General features: G+C 40.6%; 1 protein-coding gene across 2 annotated transcripts in view; it reads right to left on the bottom strand.

Moving 5' to 3' along the window:
• Positions 1–1,044: 1,044 nt before the first annotated feature.
• LOC136238208 (uncharacterized) overlaps positions 1,045–19,610 on the bottom strand; it is a 35,426-nt gene continuing 16,860 nt past the window's right edge. For both annotated transcript variants that reach the window (XM_066028558.1, XM_066028559.1), the window contains exons 9-16: positions 4,140–4,346; positions 3,116–3,212; positions 2,654–2,713; positions 2,452–2,558; positions 2,356–2,385; positions 2,170–2,298; positions 1,283–1,387; positions 1,045–1,228 (exon numbers count right to left, since the gene is read on the bottom strand). In XM_066028558.1, the coding sequence (XP_065884630.1) occupies positions 1,113–1,228; positions 1,283–1,387; positions 2,170–2,298; positions 2,356–2,385; positions 2,452–2,558; positions 2,654–2,713; positions 3,116–3,212; positions 4,140–4,346 (851 nt within the window). In that variant the 3' untranslated portion in view covers positions 1,045–1,112. The remainder of the gene's footprint in view (positions 1,229–1,282; positions 1,388–2,169; positions 2,299–2,355; positions 2,386–2,451; positions 2,559–2,653; positions 2,714–3,115; positions 3,213–4,139; positions 4,347–19,610) is intronic.

Raw genomic sequence — 19,610 nt, 5'->3', positions numbered from 1 at the left:
AACAGCTAAAAGCTTTGCCAGAGTTTTTAACTGGCTAATAGCCTGTTTTAAATAGTTTCGCTTCAAATTGTACCTATAAAATCACAATAAATTTGAGACATTGTGAAAGCTAAATGGCTACAGCTTCTGGGGGGCTGTGCCCCCAGACCCCCTGCTGCCAGAGACTCTATACTCTGGTCAGCCCCCCTCCTATCAACTACTTCCTCCACCACTGCTGTGACTAGTACAGGAGAGAGCAATAAAGAATTCTAGTCATAACTGACACAAGAGGTGTTCTAGAATCTGATTGGCAACCAATGAATTCCTCAGTTGTATGTGTCACTACCAAGATTTTGCATTGTGTGTCACCAGACCCTTGTGGTCTAGGGTGAGAGAGATTACACCCCTGGGACAATCACAACGCCGGACAGTTCAAAGTGATTTTATAAGGTCGTCAAACAAAAGACTTAATAAATAAATAATAAACACTTCTTAGGAGGAAGGGATTCGGCAACATTCTTTGCATGCCCCAGTACTGGGGAGTTTGATACTAGCCAGTGTTGTCCATGATCCTGGGGTGAGGCCATGACATTGATAACTGCATACATGGATAAAGGATCCTCATTAGCTATCTATGGTGCTCAGAGCAGTACAACATATAGTTATAACTCACATAGGATAGTTGTAAGGCAACCAGCTGGAGTAGCAAGGAGGACACCTTGATTATCCATGGGTGTACATAGCAAATTAAAAGTGCTTAAAACACACAGTTGCTGTGGTTACAAGTGCCTGCTTCCTGTCGCATATCAGGACTCATTTTGAAAAATACTACAATACCATTTGTACAATATTAGCTATTGCATTTTCTGCATAATTGCTAAGTGAAAAACCATAATGACTATGTTAAAGAAGCCTTAATTATTATTATTAAATGAATCATTAAAATATATTTTGAAGCGCGTCCAATCTCCTCTGAAACTTCTGTGAAGTCTTTACCATAACCATTTTCTACTCTACCAGCCTATTATTATCAGCCTTATTTAGTCGTGGTAACTGTGCTATTAATAGGTTAGTACTAATAAATATTGTCACAACAAAATTTACACACACAGTTTACTGAGTAGTTAAATATATTAACTTTTACAACAGCACCATCCCTCTTTTTTCTTACTACTTTCTTGAGAAGTAATGTCAGTTTGTGTGGGACCTAATCTAATGTTTGGAAGTTCTGTAGGTTGTGAGTGCTGATCTGTTGGGTTAGACATGTAATGTTGTAGATCATGTTGTGGCCTCAATGATCTACCTTTGGAGAACTGGGAGGTTGAGAGAGAGTTGATGCTAGAGTGGTCCTCGTCTTGATGTAGACCGACAACTTTCATTGCTGTGTTCGTGAACATCTTCTTAATACCTGCAGGAGATAACATGGTGATGTGATCTATCATCTGGTTAAAAAATGTGAAAATTGTTGTATAGGAAAAAAAAACAGACCTTCAGCACTTGTGTTGTTAATGTGCTGTAAAGCCTCAATAAATAAAATGTCCATTTGGTTCCACATGGGGTACTTTGAGATAATAGTCACTCTCTAGAGTTCCTATGGATATATACTTGAAATTGACAAGGAGAAAACATCCTGACCACCTGGCAGACTCCTGTAAGCGTCCGAGCGGCTGCAGGTCCGAGGCTGCCCAGATTCAGTCATGGATTTTTTCTCCTTTCTCCACCTTTTCAAAGATACTTTAGGTAACAACTTCAAACAGGCTGTAAGACCAGGTGTCCTACAGACCTTCAGCACTTGTGCTGTAAAGCCTTAAAAAATAGGATGGGTTTAAGCCTGCTGTTCTAATGGACTAAATTTTAAAACGATGGAATTATAATACAGTATAGACAAGAGTTCACACTACAAACTCTTGGTAAAATCTAAGTTAGTCTGGTACACGGTCAAATCATCAAATTTGTAGAAAGAGGTACCCTTCATAGTATTCACATGAACAGTTTGAGTGCGTGTGTGATGAGCAGGAGCACGCACGTGTGTGCGTGTGTGTGTGCGTGTGTGTGTGTGTGTGTGTGTGTGTGTGTGTGTGTGTGTGTGTGTGTGTGTGTGTGTGTGTGTGTGTGTGTGTGTGTGTGTGTGTGTGTGTGTGTGTGTGTGTGTGTGTGTGTGTGTGTGTGTGTGTGTGTAATTCCCCATACCAACATCACAAGCAGCTGATGTTTCTGCAAACAACGCTCCAAGTGAATTAGCATATTTTCTTCCCTTCTCAGTAGAAACCTTCCTCATGTCTTCTGGTAAGTCAATCTTGTTGCCAACAATGCATAACGCTGTGATCAAGAAAACAATAACCAACACAATACCAAAATTGATTGCAGTTAACATACCTAGATTAGTTCCAATATTTTTGTGTATTTCTAAAGTTACAAGAAAGAGAAACAGACATGAAGATACATAACAAATCAGTATAAGTCCTCTCTTACCATCCACCCAATCTTTAGCTTGTTCGAAAGATTTTGAGCTTGTAATGTCATAAACGATAATGGCTGCATTAGCCTTACGGTAATACATGGGAGCCATGGACCGGAATCTGAAGGAAAAAAAAACAGTTGCGTGCGTAAATTGATATAAATAAGAATGTTTCAGAAAAAAGAATTCAACACCAAACAAAACAGGTAACAATACCTTTCTTGACCGGCTGTATCCCATAATTGAATTTTGACTTTAGTACTACTGTCCACATCCCTACAAATAAATTGCTATGGTAACACATTTCAACTACATACGTAAATATACATCATAGCTTTGCTACAACAAGGGTTAAACAAAACACGATTAAGAGTATAGGGTTCAGCAATAAAAAGATATAGTGAGACAAGATACATGAATGATAGTAGCTATTACAACATGGCTATGTGGGAAAATCCCTACTCTGGCATTGAACGTGCAACGTGCGCGCGCACACATTGTGCGTGCGTGTGTGTATCTGACGTATGTACGCACGTAACAGCATGTGTTGATCAATACAGATACTAGCACAACTGCGTGTTCAGATATAATACAATTATGCTCTCCAAATAGGGAATCTAATCTATACAATTATGCAACAGCCATAATATACACAAGTGTATTGTAACAACATCTTACATTATGAATGTAAAGAAGGATGCACCAATTGTCGAATTCACCTGATTTGAGAATGAATTTCCAACATGTCGCAACATGATGGAAGTCTTTCCAACTCCTGCACACACAAACAACAAAAGTATGATTAACAATTTGTTACAGTGCCTTCTTTGGATCAAAAATTTCTGAACAATACTGAGTAAGCAGGTCACTTAGCGCACTAATGACACATTTGGGAATTATTACTATGGACAAATGACCTTACTACACAGTGACCTGATTAGACAGGTTTCATTTACATCACCATCACAGGACATATCACTCATGGTTACCAAGATTTTGCCACCTTACTCATAACTTTTTAACACTATTGTAGTTGATAGCTTAAACTGAAACTTAGTAAAACAGACATCTCATTTAGTTGCTTAGTTGTAGTCAAGCATTTTATGCTATTGTTGTGGATACAGCAACACATGCCGAACAAAACACTACTACTCATTGTTCTTCTACAGAGAAGAGGCAATATACTGGCTGCAACATAACTCTATGGCATGCAATTATACACCCAAGTAAGATACTATGTAGTAAGGTTTGTTTCTTAGCTAGGAAAGCAATATGCTGTGCTGAGAAGGTAGCAATATGCACGTACAGTATTTTATTGTGATCACAAGATGAATGACACGTGATTGACCTCCTCAACTAGACAACAATTCAGAGGGACTTGTAAGTGCCAGGAAAATAAGTTTCACAAAATTTGTTTTATTGTTTTCACCCAGAAACCCAAGTGCTCTTACAAAATAAAATACACTGCCTTGCATTGAAGCCCCAATGAATATTTTTCAGTTTTGTGTTGCAACTATTGTGGGTCACATGAAATAAAATATTTAGGTGGTGCTTAGAGCACATCCAACCTCCTCTGACAAAAGCTTCATTTTTGTTGTGGTTTACTTTACCACAAACTCTGCTACCCAAAACTTCTTTCTTGAACAACGTAAACACACTCACATTTATACAAGCAATAGGTAACACACACAATTCTACTTACCCTGAGCACCAAGGATGACGACTTTTGCTTCGATTGTGTTTAGTCCTGCCATGTCTCTAGATCTCCTCTGGAGTGTTATTTTAACTAAACCACCAGTTTTATTTGATGACAATGAATGACTTGTTAAAGGAACCACACTGTGTAATCTTTTAACTAAACCACGGGTTTTATATGGTGACAATGAATGACTTGTTAAAGAAACCACACCTGTACCATAAATAAATATAAGCAATACGTAATCTCTTAGTGAAGTTAATTTACACTGTATGATTATTTTGACTGTTCTATTAGAGTATATCAATATGTTTTATGAGCCCCCTGGCTTTTTTCCCTTCTTAATTTTCTCCAAATTTTCATTAAGACCTTATACATAGCATGACCTCTTTTAAAGCTGAAAGTGCACAAATTTTCAATTTTTGTAGATTAGTTATTTGACTGTCCATGAAATTTCTCAAACTAAACGATTGTCAAGTTTGGCTCTTTGCTATGTAACCTGAGTGTGATCCTTGAAAATAGAACTGCAAGAATCCTAAAATTTGTTAATCTGTGAAAATCATGTATCTTGAAAATTTGGTATATGTTATATTGATAGTGGATGTCTTAATGTTCATGTTTGATCCCCAAATGTAAGCAGTATAGTGAAGAGTGATATTCTGTTGACAGTGTTGGGGGTAACGCGTTACATAAGTAACGCATTACATAATTATTACTTTTGTGGTTACGAAGTAATATAACGAAATATGCTGTAAAAACAGGTAATATAACTCAAGTTATTTACTTGCAAATGTAACGTGTTACCTAAGTAATGAAATTACTGTAACGATTCTAATATTAGGTAATAATTACTTTAAGTAACAAAGTTACTAATCTCGTTAGTAATCTACTGAGAAACGCCTAGCCACTACGAAGTAACGAAGCCTACCGAATGAAGCTTATTCACCAGCTTCTTGCTTATAACCAAGATTTGCACATTGTCCAACAACACAATCATGTCACGTGATAGAGTGGTAGGTTCACATGTGACAGCTTAAGGCTGTGGACACAAAGTAATATAATAATTATTATAGTTACTTTATTATATGGGTAATATTTAACTGTAACTAAATAGTTCATTTGTTAATAATATGTAATATATAATGAGTTACATTTAAAAGGTAACTGTTCCAACACTGTCTGTCGATGCACTCGTTCACAGGGAATGGTTATGTGACTTGATATTAATTTGTAGTATAGCAGTTGACAACTGCATATATATACACTGGCATAGTCTGGCAGTGCCCACCCCTTCTTCTCCATGCGAAGGGGCAGACGCTGCCAGACTAGCACAAATAATGGTGAGACACATAATTTTGGTATTGAGTCCAGAATCTCTAGTCCAGGTTTTACACTTGTAGTGTGTCTCTTCTTGATCTCTGGTACCTCACCATTGCACCAAACAATCTGGATATTAAAAACAAAATTGAGGGTGGTGCAGCCTCAAATGTTGTCACAGTATAGCCTATTATCAAGAGGTAGTGGAGACAGCTGGATATGTTGGCATAGTCTGGCAGTGCTTCTCCACTATTATTTACTCTTGCTGTTATGTTTCAAAATATTAGTAAATAGAATTAAACATTTAAAATCTTAAATAATGTCAAATGTGTTTATCAACTGCTGGATTTGTATATACAAAGGTAAAGTGGAGGGATAAGTTTTCATTAGTACCACAACCAATATGCACAACCCTGTAGCTACCCTGGAATGAATAATAAAAATAAAAAAACAAAACAAAAAAAAACCAGAAAAAAACACCAGCTCATTCCAGTAGTCCAGTCCTTCCATACCTATACAGTATACAGTGGAACCTGTCTATAACGGTCACCTTCAAGCCAGAAATATTTGGCCTTTATAGAGAGGTGGCTGCCTAACTCAATATCCTCCATAAAGCAGCCATAGACAACAAACCAAGGTTTGGCCTTTATACAAAAGTTCCAAGGACATGTATATGCTCAGGTTTAGTTACACATGCATGCACCACTTATGTAACTGACAGACTAAAAGTAGAAAAGAGCCTGCCGAAGCTAGGCAGCTGTGCCAGTAGGTGGAGACGGAGCATTATCAGCTGATGGAGCTGACTAGACTTCCTCGGGGTGAAGGGAAAGCAGTGGCTTATACTATAGAACTTCAGCCTTTTAGATCGTAAAGATGGTGAACTAATGACTACACAATTGGAAATCCAGGAATCAAGATCATGAGGTGAGTTTTAATTAGAATCACTGGAAGAATGGAGTGGCCATGAGCTTATTTATACTGTAAGTATATATCTTACAGAAGCAAGTACAGAAGTATGGAGTAGTGCAGCTGCACCATAATGGCTGTAGGCTGTAGCTGTGTGGCCACTTTGTGTGACGTCTTTTGTATAATAAAGTGCTGTTGGGACCACTAAATTAAAGCTGGCTGTTATATGTGTTATAGAGGTAACCACTTAATGAAAACTATTTCTGTACAAACTGATTGAGAATTGATCAGGACCGTAGTCATGTGGCCATTAGGCTGAGATAACCGCCCAACTCAGGTGACCGTTAAGGGAGGTTCCACTGTACTGCAATTTGGAGACATTTCCACATAAAATTCATATTTCTGCCTGTAGATATTTTATATGCTGCCTTTAGATTATAGGTATGGCTCTCTGCAGCATTTGCTAACGGAAAGGTTTGGGTAGGTACAGAAAACCAAGCACATGATGCATCCTCTCACAATTACACAACTGTAGGTGCATGTTAGAATAATAGTGTTGAAAGTGGAAAATTTTGAAAATTTGAATGATACGAAATTGAATCTGAGAGCATTTTCAATGGAAATTGTGTACCCGAATTAAGTATACCAGTACCAGTAATAACTACACAAGTAGATGAATCAAACCTTTTAAACAGACCAATGAACTTCATTGTATGTATAGACGAAGTCAGATTTGGAAAAATCCCATAACAGAACCAATTTTTATGCTTCCAGTGAATGTTCTATTAGAGTAGTTAGCTGACTGCTCTATTAGAGTATCTCGATCTTGACACCTCCAATGCTGATCCGGGTCCTTGTTGCATAACTTTTAGCATAACTCCAGTGATAATACCTTGGAAAGATGTTTATTAGATGGGTTTATGAGTATTTGTATTATTAGTGATCGTATAATTATGCTAAGACAAATATACTATAATAAGGATTACATTTCGGAAGGCTCCGTTTCCATATCAATATGTAATGAGCATAATTACACACTATTACAGCAATTCGAAGTGTTCACGTGACAAAATAATCAAAATTAAGTCATTTCCGGAATCCGGAGTATATAAACTGCCACGTGTTCGTCCAGACCGGCTTTTTATATTGCTGCGACAGCACTTCGACTTTCATCTCCGCGCTCAACTAGTCAAGCCATGACTGATCCTGGCGAGAAAACGCAAGAAACGCTCCTGAAGGAACTGTTAACCGCTGTTTCGACGCTTCAACAGGAGGTCGCCGACCTGAAGGCCAGCAATGGAGAACGCCAACCCCGCAAAAGGCCTCGCGATCGCGATGGCGCCGATGATCAGCCAATCGCTCGCATCGAGCAGGACAATGGTGGTTCAGAGGGCAGCGATAGCGACCCCGAACCGGACCTTGAACTTCCCGATAGGAAAGCGAGGTTTGCACTCTCTGAAGAGGGCGAAGCCTTCTTCGAGGCCACCTTCAAGTCTAAGATGGAGTACGCGACCCGGAAGGCAAAGGCGGCCAAATACGGCCAGCCTGATTCAAGATGGACCAGGTGTCCAATGCTGGGCCCGGTGGTGGAGGGTACGCTCTCCTCAGAGGCCCTCAAACAAGATAAGGTGGCCTATAGGTCACAGGAAATGTGGCTGGAGGCAGTTGGACCCCTAGCAGCCATCCTGGAAAGAGCTGGCGAGGATAACCTGACACTCTCCGAGGTAATCCCAATGGTCCAAGCCTCACTGATGTTAATGGGGGATGCCTCACATCATCAGTCCTCCCAACGAAGACAACACCTGCTGCAACATTTCAATCCCCAGCTGAAGAAGCTGATGAACGACCAGGACTTTGAGGATGCTGCACCCTACCTATTTGGAGAGGACTTTGCTCAGAAGGCCAAGAGCAAGCTGGAGTCAGCAGCGGCCCTGCGAAAGGCTGTGTACCAACCAACCTCCAGGGGGAAGACGGGTTTTCACGGAGGCTACTCCCGCAAACAACACCAGGGCTACGGGGGCAGCCGACAGAACAACTTCGGCCCTGGAAAATACAAGAAGAGACCAAACAGTTCGGCGCCAGCAGAGGCAAAGAAATGACTAACAACTATAAGCAGTACGTCGTCAACACCTTTAACAACAACTTTAATAAATATTGTCAACCCTACCCTCACGTTAACACCACAGGGTTCACAGGCACATCACATAAATGTGTTGATAGGCCAGATGGACTTGCAAATAAGCAGTCCCAGTCTGGCAGGGAGACTCGCTCACTATGTTCCCAATTGGGAACAGATAACACAAGACCGATGGGTCTTAAATGCGATAGCAGGGTACAAACTAGAGCTTTCCCAGCCTCCATACCAGGGGCGGCCCAGCCAGGAGACCCATTGCTCCCAAGAGGAGCGGGAGAAGATATCCCAGGAGGTCAAGGAACTTCGGGCCAAAGGTGCCATAATAGAAGTCCAGCCCTTCCAGCTCGGCTTTGTATCCCAAATCTTCTTGGTGGAGAAGAAAGGGGGGGGACAGAGGCCAGTGATAAACCTCAAGGGCCTCAACAACTTTGTGAAGACAGAGCACTTCAAGATGGAGGGCCTCCGCATTCTCCCAGACCTAATCCAGCCGATGGACTGGATGGTGAAACTGGACCTGAAGGATGCATACCTTCAGGTCCATACCTTCAGGTCCCAATTCACAAGGAGCACCAAGGCCTCCTTCAATTCCGATAGGAACACAAGTTGTACCAATTTGTGTGTCTCCCATTCGGGCTGACATCAGCTCCCCGGGTATTCACAAAAATAATGAAACCAGTGGTGGGGATGCTACGGCAGTTGGGAATTCGTCTGATTATATGTCTAGACGATATCTTAATTATGCACCAATCCAGGGAACAACTCATATTGCTCATTCCCTCTGTGTGCCAAATCTTCCAGGCCCTGGGCCTGATGGTCAACAGGGAGAAATCTCAGCTCACTCCCCAACAGGAGATAGAGTTCCTGGGATTCCTAGTGAACTCGGCTTCCTTACACTTAGCCTTCCCTCCCGAAAAGATGAGGAAGATACAGCAGGATGCTCGAACCCTCATCAACCGGCAGGTAGTCTCAATAAGAGACCTGGCCAGATTCGTCGGGAAGGCCTCAGCCTCAGCAAGAGCCATCTGGCAAGCACCCCTGCACTACAGGGCCCTACAGAATATGATACATTCTGTGACTGGGGAGGATCAATCCCTAGTGAACAGGATGTCCAGGTTCAACGTCAAACTCCAGCTCACCCTGGAAGCCGAGAGGGACCTACAGTGGTGGATATCACTAGACAGGAGTTCCCTGATGGTATCACCCCTACGACCTCGCAGGCCATCCATGACCATCGAGTCCGATGCCTCCAACATGGGTTGGGGAGCACGCCAAGGGGAAACCCGGACAGGGGGACAGTGGTCAAAGGCAGAGTCCCTGAACCACATCAATTACCTGGAGCTCCTTGCAGCATTCCTAGCAATCCAGTGCTTTACGAAGGAGAAGTCCGGCATAACTATACAACTGAAGTTGGACAACATAACTGCGGTGTCCTACATAAACAGGATGGGCGGGACTCACTCCCAACCACTCTGCAATCTAGCAGTGACCATATGGGAATGAACTCTGCAACGGAATTTATACCTAGCGGCAGAACATCTCCCAGGGGTACAAAATACAGCAGCAGATCAGGAGTCCAGAACTGTGAGGGACAGGTGCGACTGGATGCTGAACCCCAATATATTCAGCAGAATCCAGTCCCAGATGGGGCCTTGCGGGATAGACCTATTCGCTTCCCGCCTCACAAGACAGTTACCGAGGTATTTCAGCTGGAGACCAGACCCAGAGGCAGAGGGGACAGATGCCTTCAGCCAGGTTTGGTCAATGACGCAGGGATATGCCAACCCCCCATGGTGTCTGATACCTCGATGCCTGTCACAGGTGAATCATCAGAAGGTCAGATTGATCATGATCACCCCCCTTTGGAGTACTCAACCATGGTTCCCAACCATCCTGGGACTCCTGGAGGATTACCCGCGGCTACTACCCTCAGTAGAGGATCTGGTTATGCTCCCATCAGACCAGGAATTCATAATGAGTCAGGGAGTTCCAGACTTAGTTGCATGGCCCATCTCAGGGAATCCTTTGAATCACGGGGAATTTCTTCACAAGCTTCAGACCTCCTCTTGTCCTCCTGGAGGTCAAAAACGCAATCCAACTACAATTCATTGTTTACCAAATGGACAGATTGGTGTCATCAATGGGATAGGAATCCCCTTGTTGGACCTGTAGAGGATGTTGCCAATTTTTTAGCCAACTTGTATGAGAAGGGATACCAATACCGTTCCCTCAATGCCTACCGTTCAGCAATTTCATCTGTCCATGCCGAGGTGGATGGCCAACCGGTGGGGCAGCACCCCCTGATCACCAGGTTACTCAAGGGAGTATTCAATGAGAGACCCCCCAGCCAAGATATTCTACTTTCTGGGATATTGGACAATGGAGTGGTATTAAGGTACCTGAAACAATTGGGTACTAATGAGGCACTTACGCTTCGCTCACTTACTCTAAAAACAACAATGCTCCTGGCATTGACTAGGCCTTCAAGGTCAGTGGATTTGAGTAAGTTAGACATCAGAAGCCGGTCCTTCACTGCTGAGGGCGTAGTCTTTAAACCCCAACACTTGTCAAAACAAAGCAGACCATCAAAACCCCTAGCGGATTTCTTTTATCCCAGATTTCCAGACGAACCACTCATCTGCCCAGTTGTCACGATTCAGGCATACGAGAAGAGAACTCAAGAGTTCCGTGCCCCTATCTCAGGCAAGGACAGTGGGAAAACCACTCTATTTCTTTCCTGGATTGGAAAGCATGACCCAGTCTCCAGCAGTACGATTGCTAGATGGCTGAAGAATTGCTTACAAGAAGCGGGTATAGATACGGGCATATTCAAGGCCCATTCGGTGAGAGGAGCAGCAGCTTCAAAAGCAGCTTGCTCTGGTGTTACCATCTCTGACATCCTACAGGCAGCAGATTGGTCATCTGAGAGTACCTTTCGGAAGTTCTACCACAGACTACCAGCTGGTGACAAGAGCCAGTCCACATACGGACGAGCTATCCTGTCATCAGAGGGGACTTCAAACTTACATATTGATATGGAAACGGAGCCTTCCGAAATGTAATTTCCGAATGGCTCAGGGCATGTAATGCCTGCATGCTATTAGGAATTACATGAGGAAGGTGAAGTTGAAATATCAATATGTCCCCCCCTATGTACCCTCCACAAATGTATCTATGCATAGCTTCATTATATTGTTAATTCTTTTCCAGCACATATGCACAACCTTTAGGGCACCCATGCCAAGAGTGTGGATCAGTCATGTTCAAGCTGATAACTACAAAGAGCTGGTCTGGACGAACACGTGGCAGTTTATATACTCCAGATTCCGGAAATGACTTAATTTTGATTATTTTGTCACGTGAACACTTCGAATTGCTGTAATAGTGTGTAATTATGCTCCTTACATATTGATATTTCAACTTCACCTTCCTCATGTAATTCCTAATAGCATGCAGGCATTACATGCCCTGAGCCATTCGGAAAGTACTTTGTATACTATAATAAGGATTACTTTGTATACTATAATAAGGATTACTTTAAAAAAATAATGAGCACAAACATAGATCAAGATACTCTAATAGAGTAGTCATAACACAGCAGTCAGGAAATACTGTTATACTCTAATAAAACACTCAGCTCTCAAGCACTTAATCCTCAATGGGCTTGATCTTAAAAGCACATGCAATAAGCTATTATAAAAGCATATTATTGGCTCTAGCTTATTACCATGCCAATTACTGCCTGCCATATCTCATTAGTCTTTACATTACTTTGAGATAATAAGTCACTCTCTAGAGTTCCTATGGATATATACTTGAAATTGACAAGGAGAAAACATTCTGACCACCTGGCAGACTCCTGTAAGCGTTTGAGCGTTAATCGGATGGCTGCAGGTTTGAGGCCTCCCAGGTCCAGTCATGGATTTTTTCTCCTTTCTCCACCTTTTCAAACACACTTTCTATAATAACTTTAAACAGGCTGTAGGACCAGGTGTCCTACAGACCTTCAGCACTTGTGTTGTAAAGCCGTAAAAACAAGTTGATGTTGTGCTACTTCTAAAAACCAGGTGCCATGCAGCTAGCTAACTCATCTGGAATTAACAAACTATGTATTACTATTTTTATTATGTTGTGCAATAATCCATAATTTATTGTAATTCTCAGATTTCGTAATTCTTGAAATTTTCATAAATCTTCAATTACGTTGCTATGCACTGCTAAGGAAGTGCTTGTTAAACAAACCACTTTTAACAACATATTACGCACAGAAGTATCTTCTAAACTGTTTTATAGTTTGAACAAGAGTTAATAATAGAGGGATCTCATCTCAACTATACAGTATGGATCACCCCAAATGACACACACTGTCAAGAAAACCATTTTTAAAAATCATCCTATAGACATCTTGCACGAAGAAAATCACCTTTGCGGAACAACATCAGTCAAAATAATTGTTATATATAATTAACATGCCAATGTAGAGATTTTCTCACCGAACTATATATACATGCCATTATTTATCGCTTGTTCTATATCAAGACACACGATAGTGTCGTGCGGCTCAAGAAGCCGGCGCGCCACACCGTGGGTATATTGACAGGAAGAAAGAAAGTATCATTTTCACACCTTTGTATCTCGGGTATCCCTTATCCGATTGGAACCAAATTTGCTACAGAGTTGCCCGCCAGCTAGGGGAGTCTACATTCCAAATTTGAAGGAAATCGCTCCTGCCATTTCCGAGATATGAGCTGCAAAAATTTCTTCATTTTTTTTTTCTTCGTCTTTTTGCACACTTGCAAAAATTGCTATAAAACGCAAACGTGTACTCTGATCGCCTTGAAATTTGGCACACAGAAAGCTTAGGGAGTCCAAAGGCAAATCATAGTATCACATTTGGTGCAAATTCGATGAATGGTTCAGGAGTTATGACCGATTATTCGCGTAAAACAAGATCGATTTGTTGTCATGCCTACAGGGTAAACCGCTTCATGGAATGAGTTGAAAATTGCCATGTAGATGGAGTAACCATCATAGGAGTGTCCTTAGGTGGTTTGAAAGGAATCGAGATAAAGACCATGGAGATATGACACAAAACCCAACCTGTGTCGCAATTACGCAATCGATTTTTATAAAAAAAGTATTAGTTTTTACGCCTACTAGGCAAGCCGCTTAGAGCAATGAGCTGAAAATCGGCGTATAGCTGGAATAATCTTCATAGAAAGTCCTTGCAGTAGTACAGAAGAATCAGATTACAAACCACTGAGTTATGATTCGAAAGCCAACTCCATGTAGCTAATGCGAGATCGAGATACTCTAATAGAACAGTCACCCTAATAGAGCATTCAGCTAATTTATTTACTCCATTATAGAATTCTACTACATTGCAAATTATTCTGTAGAGAGTTCAGCTACAAAAAAAATCACCCTGTAGAGAGATCAGCTAGAAACAAATCACTGTTAGGGTCCCCAATGAAAAAATCGACTTTCAATAACCCAATTTCTTTACTACTGCAGGATACTTAGCTTGTTGTACTGATATTTGAACCAGTACAAATCAGAAGCCGCGAGTCTTTTAGATTGAGAAATTGGCACATCGTATTTTCGCGGATTTTGTGATTTGCAGTAAAAACATGGAATTGTAAGTGCAGCTTCTTGCAAAGGACTGAGTCGAACTTTCTTATTAGCTGTATGTTATCTTAAGTTGTTGTGCAGTGCAAACACGCATAGTAATGGATAAACATCTAGCTGGGTGGCTTACAATATGGCTCGTTTTTGTGTCTGCAAAATCACAAAAAATGTGTTTGAGTTGCTCTGGCTCCTACCACGAGAGAAGCGAGATCTTTCTCACAGCATGTTCATGCAACTGGATGTTCCCTCAGTCTATAATGCAAGTTTAAAAAGAATTCTAAACTGTATGCTATCTGGCTGGTGACGATGAAATATTACGGTGATTTTACTAAAAATAATGCAACCCACTGCTTGTGTAATTGAAACTACTTTACTAATTATGGGTTAATTGCAACACTAACCACTTACACTTTAAATATATCAAACCGGATGGCATGAAGCTGCAGCTGCTTTGGTGGCAGAGATCGCCGACGTCCCAAATTGGCGATAAAATATTTCAACATCACCAGCCAGATAGCATACATCCTTTGATTCTTTCCATCTTTGCAGTATAGACTAAGTAAGCATCCAACCGTGTCACCATGTGGTGAGAAAGATCTGGCTTCTCTCGTCGGAGATGGTAGTGCGTTCAAAACAATTTTTTAACGATGCTGTTTTGAAGAAAGCAACCTTGTGCAAGCAATACAGCTAGACATTTGTTAATAACTATGCACGTTTGGAGAGCATAGCAAGCCTAGATAACACCTAGCAAATAAAAAAGCTCAAATCATTTCTTTGACAGTAGCTAGAAACTGGGTCTAGAAACGCTGGCCATAGGCTGGCTTTAGGGTATACAAATACAAAGAGAAGTGAAATCTAATCCAAAACAGCCAAGCTGTAAAAAAAAGAGTGCGGCCTTCAAAAAGGCTATGGTGAAAAAAGATGTGAAATCCAAGGTGGCGGCCAACAATTGGCTGTGATGGTAGGCTAATGGTAAAAATTTTAATAACGACAATTCAGGTGAATTTTGTGCCAAGACCAAGCGGCACCCCAAAATTTACCTGAATTGTTGTTATTAAAATTTTTACCATTAACCTACCATCACAGCTAATTCTTGGCCGCCACCTTGGATTTCACAGCTTTTTTCACCATAGCCTTTTTGAGGGCCACACTCTTTTTTACAGCTTGGCTGTTTTGGATTAGATACTTGTTTTAATCAAAAAAATTAACAATTTTTAAAGTGAAAAAAAATAGCGCAAGTTGTTTTGCTATCTGTGGATTCAGTCAACTGCCTATACAAGTGCATGTCTTGAGTATGAATATGTGACATCTTTAAACAGGTGACTGTCAGCACTTATGCTGTAAAACCAATAACTGAAAATGTATTAGGGACTGCCTGCTATAATTATAAACTTATATATGGACAAGTATTTTGCATATTTCATGCAAAATCTTTTAATATGATAAACAATTTAGTCCAAGGATGCACAAATTTCTTACAATTTTGCATACCCCTATACAAATGTTCTCCTATTTATATAGGAACAGTTTTGTGTACCCCATGCAAAATTTCTTCTATATATAAGAACAAATATAAGAACAATTTTGCATACCCCAACCCAGACATGGGGCCAAGTACATGAGTACTTATACTTAAGTACACTTAAGTACAGATTAGAAAGTACTTGTACTTTACTTAAATACTTTCTTAATTTTCCCAATGTACTTGTACTTATACTCAAGTACTTCACTAAGTACTTGTATGTACTTGAGTACTTAAAGTACTTGTAAGTACTGCAAACATTGTACATAGTTTGTACACAGTGGGTGTACAATGAGAATAACAAAATTGTATGAAGGTGCAGTTTACAACTTCTTGCGATTTTTCTACTGCCTTCCCCAACCTTAGTATGTATCATGTTACCATGTTTAATGATGTCATAGCATTCTGGCAAACAAAAACAATGCTGCTGTTCAAGTCAGTGCATTCTAAGAGTTTAAGAGAGAGAATGGTTGACAAAAACCTGAAAGTATCAACCCCACTTGGCACACTTACATACTACAATACACTGAATACAGCGTATATTTTACTACAGCAAAATGTACTTGTACTTTACTTAAGTACTTCCAACATGTACTTGTACTTTACTTAAGTACTCTCTTGATTGCTGCAGGAGTACTTGTACTTGTACTTGGAAAATTCAAAAGTACTTGTACTTTACTTAAGTACTTTTAAATGTACTTGGCCCCATGTCTGCCCCAACCCATATATATAGGACTATCATTGTACGTAGGGGTATGCTATTTTACAGTGCTTCTGCCTATATATATAGGAGTAGCACTCCAATTAGTGTATAACTGTATATTACCCCAATATGAGGCTAACTACTGAATTTATAAATTCGACTGCATTGTAACTGCCTTGTTGGCATGAATGCCTGGGAAAGTCCCCTGACCAATGTAACATGTGTTTCACAGCTGATGCTCTAGAGTGGTAAGATTTACTGTAGAGTGGTTGTCTTGTGCTATTCAAAGGTGGATGGGGTTTGTATTACTAAAAATATGCTGAAACACTTGTAAAGAAGCTATTACACTTAACCGGATGCATAAGATATATAGCAAGGATAATAACAAACTGCTTTTCATGGCAAATCATAGCTGTTTGTGTGATCATTAATAATAGGCTGTGCCTAGAGTCACAGCAATCACGTGAATAAAAAAAAACTTAGACAGAAAACCTAAAAAAACGAAGAAAAAAAAATTGGTTAAAGCGAGGATCGAATCCAGGACATCCCATACTCTATCTAGCCCAGCACCCTACCACTATATCACTGCGGTCCCAGCTACCCTGCTCCCTTAGTTTGTACCTTAAATATGTCATTCACGAAGAAGCCTATATAAATAACACCAGTAAAGAAGAAACTAAACCTGAACCCTTACCCGAACCCTTACCCTAACCCTAACTCTAAAGTACAAGGTGCATCCCCTAAAGTCGAATGCTCGGGGCATACTACTAGGCGCGTCCCCTAAAGTTGAATGCTCGGGGCATACTACTAGGCGTGTGCCCTAAAGTCGAATACTCGGGGAATAAGAGACTCCTGCCAACCCTAGCTCGCCTCAAACTCAACAAAAACTTACCTTCAGTGTGAATTCTGGGTGACTGCACCGTAACTTTAGCAGCAAAATGTCCAGTCACGGTGCCGTGACTCTAGGCACAGCATTAATAATATTAATTCTCATATTCAAATTTGGCTTAACTGAATGAAACCTACAGTTATAGTCTGGCAGTGCATGCCCATAGAGTAAGGACCTGTTGACTGTAATATACGGTACTTGTGCAAATGGAATGTAAAATTGTGTAAGTGATTTTGATCAGATTGTTGTAACCTGATGAAGAAAGCACGAAGCTTCATGTTTCTCAACATAAGTCGGAGAAGGGTGGCAGGTGTACCTCAGATTAGGTAGTTCCCAACCATTCCTATTTGGTTTCCATGGTTATTCTGTTATTCATGGTGCAAACTACATGATTTATGTCATATAAACTGGATACTGTAATTTGATTGGCTACTGTACACTGCAATTTTATTAACTCTACCACTATAGTGGTAGTCACATAAGTACCATATACTACGGTCACCAGACCCTTCTCCTTTCTAACTCTGTGTGTGTGTATGCACATAATGTACATGGACTAAATTTTAGTACCTTCTTTGTAGGAATACATTTGCTGAGCTTTACTGTTACTGCAAATTTGATATTAGGGGAGAGGTAAGTATGTCTCCTGACCTCATGTGGTCCCAGTTTATAGTGAGTGTACTGTTACTTGCATTGCAATTAAATTCTTAAAATACAGGTGTCATTGAGTTTCCTAGGGTCTTTCTAACATTTTTCCTGGTTTGTGCACCGTCGGTAGTCCCCAATACATAGCATATACACTAGGTTACATCACCTACTGTTAATGTATTTGTGTTTATTACCTTCGAAAGGTTTGTACTCCTTCTCTTTGCTATACAAAATACACAAAACTTTTTTTCTTACACAAAACTTGATGTTGTTTCAAAGTCATGCTGCACTTTACAACCGCAGCTGAGTAATAATATAATCACTACATGACATGATGTGCATTCCCAGCTTGTTCCATCTCACGATGTCTTTCTCATTTCTAGGAACGTGAAGAATGATTTCTGAGTACGCATGAGTCAGTGAATTTTATGACATTGATGTTTTTGAAGACCGTGATGACAGTTACGAGAATATCCCTTGCCACACTCTGGACTTTTGACTGCAATAAATATTGTTTTGGTATTGCACAGCACCTATCGATGTCATGCCCCACCCCCGGGTAGAGTGGGGCAACTGACAAAGTCTAGTATCAAGTACTGGCGCTCCACTATGTTCCCACCTTGAAAGAGGAGTTTCTATAAGGGATTTGATTTACCTATAAAAATAATTTTGGTTCAGTAAACTGCCACTGTCAACAGCCCCACGGGTGGGGCAAGATGTAGATGTCAAATCCCGAATAGATGTATGGGGCCCCTGGAGGTGGGGCTTGACATTGATAGGTGCATATTAATTTTCTTGATTTATTTGCTTTATTAGTAGCTAAATTATTCACTTGTTTAATGTGCTCATATATAGAAGGTACTAGAGCAAGAAAGGTGTAGTGGTATATACTGTAGCTATATAGCTCACTTCTGAAGTAGAGAAGCTTCTGAATGGATCATTCTTTGTCTTTCAGGGTGGAGCCAATGATTGCTTTTATCAGTGATTATTGTCTTCAGTTGGTAAAATATCAGCAATATATCAAAGTAATCATAAGTCGTACGTAGTAGTTGTAACATGGACACGAGTGATTTGCATGAAATATATGCACAAGCATGAGCGCGCATCCCGAGTGCAAGTGTGTATATTTCAGGCAAATCACAAGTGCCCATGTTACAACTGATAGAGTAAGCCATCAATAACCGGACGATCCTTTTCCCGGACACCTGTAGTTGAGGGCCACTGATTGTTTTGTCCAGTTATTGGTTGTTTTTCTATACATGTGTGCTTCATTTTCCCAGCTAGCTGCTTCAAATGTGTTCTGGCTGATATTCTACATTCAAAGTACTTTAGCCAAGACCTTGTACGGTCCAAATGACTAGACATTGGGTGACCTGCAGTTCAAATCCTGGGGTTGGAGGGATTTTTTTTCCTTACTTTGGCCCCTTTTCTGTTACACCTTTTCAGCTATAAGTCACTAAGTCTAAGTCCTTGCAATTAGGTTAGGTAATCCTAAGGCTGCAGCACATGTTGCTGTCAGACCTTCAGTGCTGGTGTTAATAACAATAACAAATACCAGACTGATTGGTTCAGCCATACAACAGCTATATACAGGTGTCCTGAGAAAGATTGCATAGTTATTGATGTATCACTGTATAGAGGTTGAGCACTTTGACTATAATGCCTTAAATGGTGGGATAAACTAGCTAGCACCCCTGCTAATTGAAGAAAGTTTTTTCATATTGTACCCTTTA

The sequence above is a fragment of the Dysidea avara genome, chromosome 11, assembly GCF_963678975.1.
Source record: "Dysidea avara chromosome 11, odDysAvar1.4, whole genome shotgun sequence".
Taxonomy (NCBI): domain Eukaryota; kingdom Metazoa; phylum Porifera; class Demospongiae; order Dictyoceratida; family Dysideidae; genus Dysidea; species Dysidea avara.
The sequence above is the reverse complement of the archived record's forward strand: the minus strand, read 5'-3'. Positions and strand labels throughout refer to the sequence as shown.